The sequence below is a fragment of the Cherax quadricarinatus genome, chromosome 38 (assembly GCF_038502225.1).
Source record: "Cherax quadricarinatus isolate ZL_2023a chromosome 38, ASM3850222v1, whole genome shotgun sequence".
Taxonomy (NCBI): Eukaryota; Metazoa; Arthropoda; class Malacostraca; order Decapoda; family Parastacidae; genus Cherax; species Cherax quadricarinatus.
This window is the reverse complement of record NC_091329.1, coordinates 25,470,277-25,482,949: the sequence shown is the minus strand read 5'-3', so window position 1 is coordinate 25,482,949 and position 12,673 is coordinate 25,470,277. Positions and strand designations below refer to the sequence as shown.

The 12,673-nt window shown below is 38.8% G+C and overlaps 1 protein-coding gene across 10 annotated transcripts in view; it reads left to right on the top strand.

The window, feature by feature from the left end:
* Nucleotides 1–12,673, top strand: part of ATP8A (ATPase phospholipid transporting 8A1) — an 817,844-nt gene that overhangs the window by 772,270 nt on the left and 32,901 nt on the right. The window contains exon 23 of one of the 10 annotated variants that reach the window (XM_070092194.1): nt 1,090–2,659. The exons of the other annotated variants lie outside the window; for them this stretch is intronic. Within the exon in view, the coding sequence (XP_069948295.1) occupies nt 1,090–1,160 (71 nt within the window). The 3' untranslated portion in view covers nt 1,161–2,659. Of the gene's footprint in view, nt 1–1,089; nt 2,660–12,673 lie in introns of those variants that run through there. 10 annotated transcript variants of the gene reach the window in all.

Below are 12,673 nucleotides of genomic sequence, written 5' to 3'. Positions count from 1 at the left end.
CCAGCCTCTGCTGGCCTTAAATTCACTATCAGCACTGGCTCCAGGAGTTTTCTTTACCAGATTGGCATGCAACTTCCTTGCCTTTTCGCAAATAATCGTCTCTGAAACACTATCACCTGCAATCTCTTTATCCTTGATCCACACCAGCAACAACTTCTCAACCTCTTCAACTATTTGTGGTCTTTTTTTGGTTAGCATATTAACACCTTTCGCAACATCAGCTTCCTTGATTTGTTCTTTCTTTGCCAGAATAGAACCGATGGTTGACTTGTTTTTCCCATACATCCTGGCAAGCTCAACAAGTCTCACACCACTCTCATACTTCTGTATTATTTCCTTCTTCACATCTATGGTGTTTCTCACTTTCTTTACCACACGGGTACCACTAGCAAGTTTCTTTGGGCCCATGGCAGCTTATTTCACAGTCCCACAAGTACTAAACACAACGAAATAATCGTAAAATGTGTGAATGAGAGCGCAGGTTAGTGTTCACTCAAGCATAAACAAAGCTAGACTGCTCACGGCGCCTGCGCGGGGATGCGGACAGAGCGGGCCAGCGGACAGGTCCCGTACCCGGCTGTCCGAAATTTGAAACACATTCGATTTTTGGTACACAGTTTGTCCGAAAAAATGGTCTTATTTTCGAAACGTTCGATTTTCAAGGTTCCACTGTATATGTACTCCAGAGAGCTTCTCCTATTTTGTGTCATTTATAAAGTGTCTTTTTTACTGATAGTAGTCTGCCTTTGTATATCACTTTTTTACCCACCGAATATTGTCCACCACAATACAAGTGTTCAGTCAAATACTCCAGACTAATGCAGTGAATGATGGGGACAAAAATCTTGCCTCCTTATTTTTGTATTCATTATAAGGTTTGGGTTGTTTAACACATTACTGTGTCACATAACCACTCATACAGTTGTTATATTTGCAGATTTGTAATTAAAGCATTAAGTGCTTGGTAGCGTCAATTAGTTTTATTTTAATTTTAAATACATATAAGCTTTTTTGCATAGTGAAAAATACTTGAACACAAAATTAATAAATACTGTATATTATTTTGACAGCTTATATCTGTTGTACTAGGTGCTGTGAAGCCCAACATGCAGTTTAAGATGAGGTCAGATGGTTTCACCCCCTTCCCTGCCTGGAGATAATATTCCAACTACACTGGTAGTGGTGTACTTTCCCTTTTCTTCCTGCTCGACTCGCCTGTTATCCTGTGCACTTCTCACACATTGTCATCCACTCCTTTACTTCACCTGCAAGTGTCTTCACTTAATGTAAAGCCATTACACAGGTGACTCACAGTGGTGATACGGTTGATGTCAGGCTTGGCATGTGACAAGCTGGCCCCTCAGTGCCTGGCTCACTCAGGTTTGCCATGGCTAGCTACTCTGCTCCAAGATTGATTCCTTGAGTTCCTAGTAGGTTGTTGAGGCATTATCCCGTATGAATAATATAAACAAAGGGGTCAGAGTATTGCTATTTACAGATCATTGTCTTATTATGGATGCTGCAGCAGTGTCTGGAGCACAAGGTATCCTAGACAATTTTGTTGATTTTTCTTAAATTCACTTACTGAGTTCTTCACTTAATCACATTTGTCTCACTTTTCATATAATTTTTTTTTTTTTCACATATTCCTTGATTTCTAAATGCTGCTATATAATTTCTTGATAACAGGAGTAGTGATGAGCAGATACACCTACATTTATATTTCTGTTTTGCAAGTACAGTATGTAATTGTTATACCTTGCATTTTCATAGGAATTTTTTTTAACTTGGATATAGTTGAATCACCATTTGCTTTAATTCTTAAACTGTCTAAATGTAGATCTACATTCACTTGTGTAGCGCTCCGAACATAGTCTATGTTTTATTTTACATTTGAAGTCATGTAAAATAAAACATAGATCTATGTTTGGAGCGCTACACAAGTGAACGTAGATCTATATTTGGACAGTTTAAGGGTTAAACATGTATTATATTACTTTATGCATCAGTTTGTGTGTTAAGTTTTACTGTTTGCTACTTGGCTTTAGTTCCTTTTATTTTTTATACAGCCAAAAATTTTCCTCAGATAGCCCACTCTATTATTTTTATACCTGATATACCATAATTCTCATTGTGTATTTCTTGCATATTTCTCAATAGCTCATTTGACTAAACATCCTTCCCATTTGTACATGTTCTTCTGAAAGAAGTGTATCCTAACTTCCGCAATGTAAACTGATACATACTCTATAAGATGTTGCTTGTATTTGAGTCCAAGATCTGTGATTTCATATTTTATTGGATTAAGAAATATTGTTAATGTTATTTATTGCACTGTGCACTGTGTTTTAGATATGCACATAGAACAACATGCGTGCTCTGTAAAGGATGCCTTTATGAGTCCTCTTTTCATTGCTGTACATAAAAGTGGTTTATATATTATCCTTTTGTACATTTATTTAGATTGTTGTATCTGGATTTCTAATTTAATCTGTATTATAATACATAATAGTACACATAGTACATAAAAAGAAAAATTGCTGTTTCATAACTTATATGCAAAATTGCTTTTTTGGTACCACAGCTATTACTAGTGTTTTGATATACCAATCTTAAATCTACATTAAAATTGTGGTTAAGTAAAAAACAATATTTCTTACTTATGACATTAATGCAAAATATTATGTAATTAACTTTGATAAGAAACAGGTTCTCACTGACTACTGTACAAATACAAGTAATATATCAATAATAATCATCTTTTAAATCACAACAGCTGGCTGCCACTGTGGTACGGTGACCTGAAGGAGGGAACACATTCACCATCATTCATTCAGTACTTGTCTAGCCAAACATGTGCAGACTTCACATTTCAGATGACACTCCGACATACTTGTGTATCAGTCAGTTTAGTACTAAAATTATTAGAGACATATTATAAAAAAATTGTGCCTTGTGTACCATACATTTATCTAGGAACATAATCCTGAATTGACATCCGCAACCAAAACGTTACTAGGGAGCCCTATATATTTAATTTGTGCTCTAGTTTAATATGGCACTACCTGTTGCAGTGCTGGTGATCAAGGTTCAGTGTGGGTTATATAGTTTTAGTTTATTCTCAGAGTTGCCCCTAATTTTTCCACCTTATGATAAACAGGGCATCGGCTCACTCTACACAAATAACCCGCATATAGAAGAGAGGAACTTACGACGACGTTTCTGTCCAACTTGGACCATTTACAAAGTCACACTAATGAGAAGTAGAGCAGGAAGGGTATATATAGGCAGGAAGTGGTAGTGGTAGTAGTAGTAGTGGTAGTAGTAGTGGTAGTAGTAGTGGAGGTGGAAGGCAGTAGTAGTGGGGAAGTAAGGAGGAGGAGGAGGCAGTCAAATACTAAGAAAGGGGAGCACTGCAAGGGAGCTAGGTGCCCACAGAGGGTAAGAGCAAGAACACAGAGGGGGGAAATAATAAAAAGCAAATAATGAAGGAACAAAAACACAAGGCAGAAGAAAGACAACCCAGAGGAGAAAAAGGAAAGAGGAAAGGGGAAGAGGGAGAAGAAGAAAAAGGAGGAATCAGGTTAGGTCACGGGTGTTCTGAAGTTTGGAGCATTTTACAGTGTAGTGGAAAAGGAAGGCATCTACAGAAACAAAGCCGGGACTAAGATTCATACAAGGTAAGTTGTGTATTAGTGAGGATTCAACCAGACGGCGACTGTTAAAGCTGGAAGTAGGGAAGACAGTTTTAGCGGTCTTTCTAATCTCAACAACTTTCTCCGTTCCTTAGACATCAAGCTTACTTTCCGCCAGACTAACACTCTTCGCACTAATCTCGTTCATAACTCTCCTCCCTCTACTGATGCTCCTGGTATCTACTCTATTTCTTGTTCCTCCTGTCCTCTTCAATACTTTGGAGAAACTGGCTGATCTCTTTCTGACAGTCTTAGGGAGTGCAAAAGTAGTGTTAGGCTTGCCGACACTAACAGTGCTCTTTTCTGTCATGTCAGAGATCACAGCCATCCTATTGACTGGTCTTCTGCTAAAACTGTTTTCCCTACTTCCAACTTTAACAGTCGCCATCTGGTTGAATCCTCCCTAATACACAACTTTCCTTGTATGAATCTTGCCCGAAATGCCTTGGCATGATAGTGGCTATCTTTGTACTTAGCAAATCAAAATTGTAATTACACATTGTAACCTTTACAAAGAAATAAAATTATTATTATTATTACTATAATTTAGCCCTGGTTTTGTCTCTGTAGATGCCTTCCTTTCCAACTACATTATAAAATGCTCCAAACTTCAGAACACCCATGACCTAATCTGATTCCTCCTTTTTCTTCTCTCTCTTCCCCTTTCCTCTTTCCTTTTTCTCCTCTGGGTTCTTTCTTCTGCCTTGTGTTTTTGTTCCTTCATTATTTATTTTTTATTTCCCCCCCTCTGTGTTCTTGCTCTTACCCTCTGTGGGCACCTAGCTCCCTTGCAGAGCTCCCCTTTCTTAGTATTTGACTGGTTCCTTCTCCTTTTTACTTCACCACTGCTACTTCCTTCCACCTCCACTACTACTACTACTACTACTACTACTATTACCACCACTACTACTACTACTTCTACAACCCCCACCACCACCACTTCCTGCCTATATATACACCCTGCTCTACTTCTCGTTAGTGTGACTGTAAATGGTCCAAGTCAGATCGAAACGTCGTCATAAGCTCATCTCTTCTATGTGCGGGTTATTTGTGTATCGTTCCAGTCACGGTATTGTGACTTCTTTTGTTATTTATAGGCTCACTCTCTCAGCAGAACCCAGAATTGCTTTTGGATAATGACTTGTTACATATGACAGTGACCTCTTAAATAGCACACATCCTGATCTCACAAAAAGAAAAAAAACTAGAAACCTTTTCCACTTATGGAAATCTTCCAAACACACTAATGGAAACTATTTCAATGCAACCAATAAATACCAATGTATGCATGAACCGTACTAGCAAAAGAATGTGACCCCCAATGTTGGCCAAGACATCTACTTCCACTGTCTATAGTGAGATGCGCATCATTAGTTACTGATGCAGACCAAGCCAATAATCTATTGAGTCTCCACACCACTGACTGTCTTCTGACACTCCATCTTTAATTCATTCTGAGAAATAGTTGTCATCCCTCACATGGCTGTCCAGCAAAACTTCACAGACAGGAGCAGTTAGAATTACAATACTTCCTGGTCACCAGAGACAACACTTATATCTCTCCTGCTCATAGACGAAGAAAATACCTGATTAATATAGCTAAATTGATTTTTAACCCTTTGAGGGTCGACAGGCCCTCTCCGAAACTCGTTCTCAGGGTCGGCCAAATTTAAAAAAAAAAAAAAATTATTTTCTCTTATGAAAAGATAGAGAATCTTTTCCCGATCATAAAGACACCAAAAGTTTGAAATTTGATAGAAAACTTACGGAATTATGCTCTCGCAAAGTTAGCGGTCTCAGCGATGTTTACGCATTGGCGATTTTGCCCACTTTGAGCCCCATTTTCGGCCAATTTCACTGTACTAGTCGACAAAAAACATGAATATTTCGCTAGAACTCCATTTTTTCTATCGAATGGGTGCAAGAAACCACCCATTTATGAAATTCAACTATCCAGTACAGTGGTCAGAATTTAGCAATTTTGCCAATTTCACACAAATTTCAAAAGATGCCAATTTCCGAATAGGGTCCAGAATAAACAAGAAAGACATTCCTGGCACTAAAATGACATTTCCTCTAGTCATTAGTCACGTCTCAAGGCCCCTCTTATATTCTTTTGCTTTCCACTTTGAATTTTTATTCTCACAAAAAATATAAGATTTATTGTTATGCAGACTACTGCATTAGTGTAAAAAATGGTATAAATATTATTGGTGCACTTGTGAAAGAATATTAGACTCACCAGTTGACGTGTATTGCACGCTTGGCACGATTTGTTTACTTTTGAAGTTTGGTAAAAATCGAACATTTCTGCTACTTTGAGCTCAATTTCAAGGCACCTTTCATTGTAAAACCAGTCAAAATCATCTCAATTTCTGTAATATGTCTTCCATTCTATAAAATGAGACCAAGAAAACTAGAATACAACAATAAATACCATACGAAAATACACTGCAAAGTCGCTGATTTATTCCAAAAAAATGGTCAAAGTTTTTTTTTTCTCATTATGCACTGTGTGCTGCAGGATTTTTTTTAGACTGTGCACACTGACCACATAGACCCATTCTTTCATATGAAGGCCTACCAGCTTTCTCCCACTAGATTTGAGGCCGCTAGAATTTATGCGTACTAGTACGTCAAAAACCCCTACGCGTAAGACGTACTAGTACGACCAAAACCCTCAGAGGGTTAAGGGCTGCACAGAACAATTCGGTGCTACCGTTATGGAAGCCCAAACCATATCGCAACAATGCTGCAACTGTCAGGACTATGGCCACCTAGTAGAATACTGCAGGTCACAGGCAGAATACCCCACCTGTGGAAAAACACGGTATAACCCAAATTACTACTGCTCCTTTCCTTTCCCTTCCTGCTTTAGCTGCAATGAAGCAGATCATTTGTATTCTTGCCATTACTCCATTTTCCTTTGGGAACACAAAATCTGGTGTTTGAAAGAGAAAAACGACATGTTGTATAACCAGGCTGTTTCCAAACTTTGCCTACAGGAGAGAATACTTCACATCTCCTACTCCAGAATTGCCCAACATCCCCATCCCCTATATTATATACCCATATATTCCAGAGGATAAATTGAGTATATGATATAAGGGATGGGATATGTATTAGTACATATGCTGCAATACGTATTAGTATATAAAAGGTTGATGGGTAGAATTCTAGATATGCATGTTTTTAGAAGGGCTACAGATATCTCAGATCATTATATAATGATAGCAGCAGTGAAAGTAAGAGATAGATGGGATACAAGGATAATGTTATCAGCAGGTAAGAGACAGAAGTGAAAGTTTATAAATTAACCCCTTTGCAGTCGGATCCCCTGATCTGAGAACTGCTCTCAAGGTCGAGGAATTTAAAAAAAAAAATTTCTTATGACATGATAGGGAATCTTTTTCTGAAGATAATGAAACCAAAATTATGAAAAACTTATGGAAATAATACACCACAAAGTTAGCAGTCTTGGTGATGTTTACACATCAGTGATTTTGCCTATTCTGAGTCCTATTTTAGGCCGATTTCATTGTTCCAATTGACAAAACTCGGCTATTTCTCTTAATATTCCTTCCATTCTATTGAGCAAAAAACTGCCTATTTACTTATTTCAACTACCCAAGAAAGTGATCAGAAATTTGGCCAATTTTACACAAAATTTATAAATAGGGTTCAGAATAAACAATATAGCATTCCTCATACTAAAAAAGACATTTCCTCTGCTCATTAGTTACATCCCCATGCCTCTCCTATATTATGTTTGCTTTCCATTTGAATTTGTAGTCACAAAAAATAGAAGATTTACAGTTATGCAAACTACTGAATTACTGTAATAATTGTATAAATAATGTCTGTGCGTTCCTGAACACACATTAGACCGACCAGCTGGACGCATATTGAATAAGTGACGTAATCTGTGTACTCTGAAATATCAGCAAAAATCAAACATTTCCGCTACTTTGAGCTCAATTTCACACTACTTTCAGTCCTGAAACAAATCAAAATCATCTTTCTTTCTATCAAATAAAATAAAGAAACCATACAAAAATACACCGCAAAAAACCATACAAAAATACACCACAAAGTCACTGTTTTAAACCAAAAATACTGTCAAGTTTTTTTTCCCATTATGCACTGCGTGGGACAGGATTTTTTTATATGGTGCACCCTTACCGCATTGGCCCATTCTCTCATATCTCATATCTGAGTGAGCCGAGCTCACTCAGATAAGCTGTGCTGCCATAGTTTTATGGTACCGACCCGAGTTCAGAGCCGTATTACTGTGGCACAGACCCTTAAAGGCTTAAAGGAGATAGTTATGGTAAGATATAAGCAACTATTTGGGAGAAAGGTGGGCTAGAGAGGGTGTAGGAAATGAGGTAAAGGAGTGTGGGTGCAGGAAGGAAGAGGAGTGACTGGTGGAATAGCAAGGTGAGCAGGATAGATGGGTAGAAAAAGTTAGCATGCATAAGGTTTTCACAATACAGAAGTCATATAGGAAGGGAGGAGTATATAGATACTGAAAGAGTGATGAGGAAGTGCAGAAGGAAAGCTAATGAGAGATTGAAAGGTTTTATCAACAAATATTGATGAGAATTCCTAGGTAGTAGATTGGTAGACAGAAACCGCCCAGGGAGGTACTACCGTCCTGCCAAGTGAGTGTAAAACGAAAGCCTGTAATTGTTTTACATGATGGTAGGATTGCTGGTGTCCTTTTTTCTGTCTACATGCAAGATTTCAGGTATTACCCGTCTTGCTACTTCTACTTACACTTAGGTCACACTACACATATATGTACAAGTACATATATACACACCCCTCTGGGTTTTCTTTTATTTTCTTTCTAGTTCTTATTCTTGTTTATTTCCTCTTATCTCCATGGGGAAATGGAACAGAATTCTTCCTTCGTAAGCCATGCGTGTTGTAAGAGGCGACTAAAATGCTGAGAGCAAGGGGCTAGTAACCTCTTCTCCTGTATATATTACTAAATGTAAAAGGAGAAACTTTCGTTTTTCCTTTTGGGCCACCCCGCCTTGGTGGGATACGGTCGGTGTGTTGAAAGAAGAAATTGACGAGAATTAAAAAGAAAGTTTTGGAGTGAGATCAAAAAGTTGAGAAAGCCTAGGGAATACATGAATTTAGCGGTTAAAAGCAAAAGGTGGGAGCTATTAAATGGAGTGGTGAAGGTATTAGGAAGATGGATGGAATATTTTGAGAAATTGTTGCAAGTTGATGAAAAGGTGCCCCGTGGCCTGGTGGCAGAAGCTCTCACCTCACACAGTGAGGGTCTGGGTTTGATTCCCAGCAAAGGGGTGGAAACATTGGGCGTGTTTCTGTTCACCCATCAGTAAAATGGGTACCTGGGTGTTAGTCGACTGGTGTGGATCGCATCCTGGGACAAAACTGACCTAATTTGCCCAAAATGCTCTGCATAACAAGTGGCTTTCTGTGTAGTAGTACGTCATTGATGTCAGCTAGGCCTGTATACCTTGTACATGTAGAAATAAAGCTGTTATTATTGCTAAAAGAGGGAGACACTGATTTCTTGCATTAGGCTGAGAGGTATAGTATTTTTTAGGAGTGAGGAAGAGCCAGATGTGAGAATGGTGGAAGTGTATAAGGCATTGAGTAGAATGAAAGGGAGTAAAGCAGCTGGAATAGATGGGATTAAGACAGGATTGTTAAAAGCAGGTAAAGATATAGTGTTGGTGTGGTAAGTGCATTTGTTCAGTAAATGTGGGGAAATGGGAAAGGTAACTAAGGACTGGCAGAGGGAATGAAATGAAAATGAAAATGTTTATTTCCTTGCAAAGCTTACAATGTGTGGTTTACATATTATAAAATGTTAATTCTGAAGGCCAATAGCATGCCCACGCATTTCGGGCAGACTAATCCTAATTCTTACTCAGTATTGACACAGGTTATGCAGCAGTACATTTTAATATACATTATTGCATACTGTTATAAAAGTTAGGTAATTGAAGTGATTAACATTAATTAGATAGAGAATAGTGAGGTACAGGTTGGTCATCACTAATCTGGCAATCAGTTATCTGGTTCCATCAGTAATCCGGCACTAATTTCGGCTAGCATAATTTCAAATTTTATAATTACAGACTCAAATTTCATCATTATACTGAAATTGTGCAGATGGTTGTAGTAAATTCACAGCAGCAAGCCAGTGGAGGAGAAAGCAGTGATGAAAATGAGAAAGATGTAGCAGAAAGAGTCTCTATTGATAGGTTAATTCAGTTGACAGGTGAACTGCTAAAAGGTCTAGAGCAATGCAGTTTTATAAGTGAACAAGAAATAATGAACGTTTACATGCTGCAGGATAAACTAATCAAAGAATGGCCAAAATATATGAAACAGCTTAGCTTGGTTAACTTTCGCTGTATAGTCCTTGTGGCTTAGCGCTTCTTTTTTTTTTTTTGATTATAATAATAATAATTGGTTAACTTTATTAAGTGAATTCTAATTTAACCACTCTGTAATCCAGCAAAATCACTAATCTGGCACACTACAGGTCCCATTGATGCCAGATTAATGATGGCCAACCTGTAGTACAAAATATATAATATTACAATTAGTTAATTTAGTAATGGGAATGGTTTTATCTTAGCATGATATGCATTACTATTAAAGCTCCTTTGTATTAAGGAAAAGGGGATAAAAGAAAATTTAAGCACTAATAGGGGAATAAGCCTCTTGAGTAAACGAGGTAAAGTGTATGGTGGAGTTATTATTGAAAGAATTATGGGTAAGACAGAGCGAAGGATCACAGATGAAGAAGGTTTTAGGAAAGGTAGGTTATGCAAATACCAAGTGTTTGTACTGAAGCACCTAAATGAACAGTACTTAGATAAAAGAAGGAATTTCTCACTATACAGCGATACCTCGCATATCCTGCCTGCCATTATCTGAATCTTGCCAATATTCGATTCGATTAGACCCTGGGAAAGGGCAAAATTCTAAAATTACCAAAACGTCTGAACAACCATTCGGATATGGCAGAAGGCTGAATCAAACTTGGCGCACACTTTAGTGTACCAGTTGGCCACTAGGAACCGTGCTCCTAGTGGCTGTGTGAGCAAGTGTATAACACAGATGAAACCAGATTATATTTTGATCCGTTCTGGAAAATACATTTGCAAGTGATGAAAAGAAAACAGTTCCTGGTCGCAAGATGTGTAAAGCACGTGTCTCGATGATGTGTTGTGCTAATGCAACGCGGTCACATAGGCTGAAACCTGTTATTGTTGGCAAGGCAAAACAGCCTAGGCACTTGTGGGGTTGTACAGATGCCCCGCCAGTGCATTACAACCACTCCATAAGGGCTTGGTTCACAGCAAGAATTTTCAAGGCTTGGTTTTTCAACTCTGTAGTGCTTGAGATCACCCGCTACCAGACGAAGACCCTGAAAATAAGCCGGGACTGTGTTAAGGCCCTCTTGCTCCTTGACAATGCTCCTGCATGTGTCTGAACTGGTTGCTCATCATGGCCATATCAGAGTTATGTTCTTGCCACCAAATACCACATCACTCATCCAACCCATGGATCAGGGTGTGATTGTGTCCTTTAAGAGGCTATATCGCCAAAGATTCTTGGAGAATGTGATGGTGTTAATTGATGAAACAGGCCGAGATGTGGGAATCTTGACCCTGGACAACCTTAAAAAGTACAACCTGCGCTCCGTCATTCATAACCTCGCCTGGCCCTGGAATGATGTCCCACCATCAACCCTCACCAATGGCTGGAATCGGGTCCTTCATGGGATTGACCCAGTTATTGATTTCAATGGATTTGAGGCAAAAGATTTGTCGCCAGTTACTCAAGGCTGGGGGAAAAACTACAGAAGACAATGTGCAGGACTGGCTAGTCTGTGACGAAGATGACCCTGGTGTGCAGTCTCTGATGGATGCAGAGACTGCAGACTCAGTGTTGCACCCGGAACATTTTGAAAGTGACGACAATGATGATGACCCAATGCCTCCAAGACCAAAAACTTCAGCAGCAAGGGCAGGTGTCAAAACACTTTTGGAGTATTTGGAGCATCCACTGTCCACAACCCATTTGAAAATTTATGATCCTGTGGTCCATGAAATTCTGGAGGCTGTTATTCGAGCCCAGAGTGTTTGGTCCCACCGCCAGACGACATGGGACTCGTTTTTTAAACCTACAATGCCTTCGCTGATGGCAATATGATGGGGTACGGATAGCAATATGATGGTATGGATGCACATTTTCCCCCCTCACGTATCCGGAAACTCCGTGTTTCCGAACCAGTTCCGACCCATATAGTTCAGATATGAGAGATATCACTGTATTTATAAATTTAGAATAGACATGATAGAGTGGATAGGGGAGCAATGTGGCAGATGCAGGTTAGGGTATGTAGGAGAGAGAAAGTATTTTCCAGTCAAAGTAGTCCTGAGACAAGGATGTGTGATGTCACTATGGCTGTTTATCATATGGGGTTGTAAAAAAAAAAGTGAATGCTAGGGTGCTTAGAAGAGGTGTGAGATTGAAACATAGTCAATCTGATACAAAGTGGGAATTGTTGCAGTTGCTTTTTGCAGTGAGACTTCTTGCTTGGGAAATTTCTAAGAGAAGTTGCAAAGGTTGGTAAATTTGGGAGTAGTATATGTAAAAGAAGAAAATTAAAAGTGAACATAGGAAAGAGCAAGGTGATGAAAGCATCAAAAAATATAGGCAGAGAGACTGGATATTAGACTGGAGGGAGTATGAAGGAAGTAAATGTGTTCAGACATTTAGGAGTGGACTTTTCAGTGGATGGTGCTAAGAGATGCGAGGTGAACCAAAAAATTTACGTGGGAAAAAGGTGGGTGGTTCATTGAGGCATCTATGGAGACAAAGAGCTTTATCCATGGAGGCAAAAACAGTAATATACCAGAGTATAGTGGTGCCAACACTGTTGTATTGGTATGAAACATGGGTTTTGAAAGATG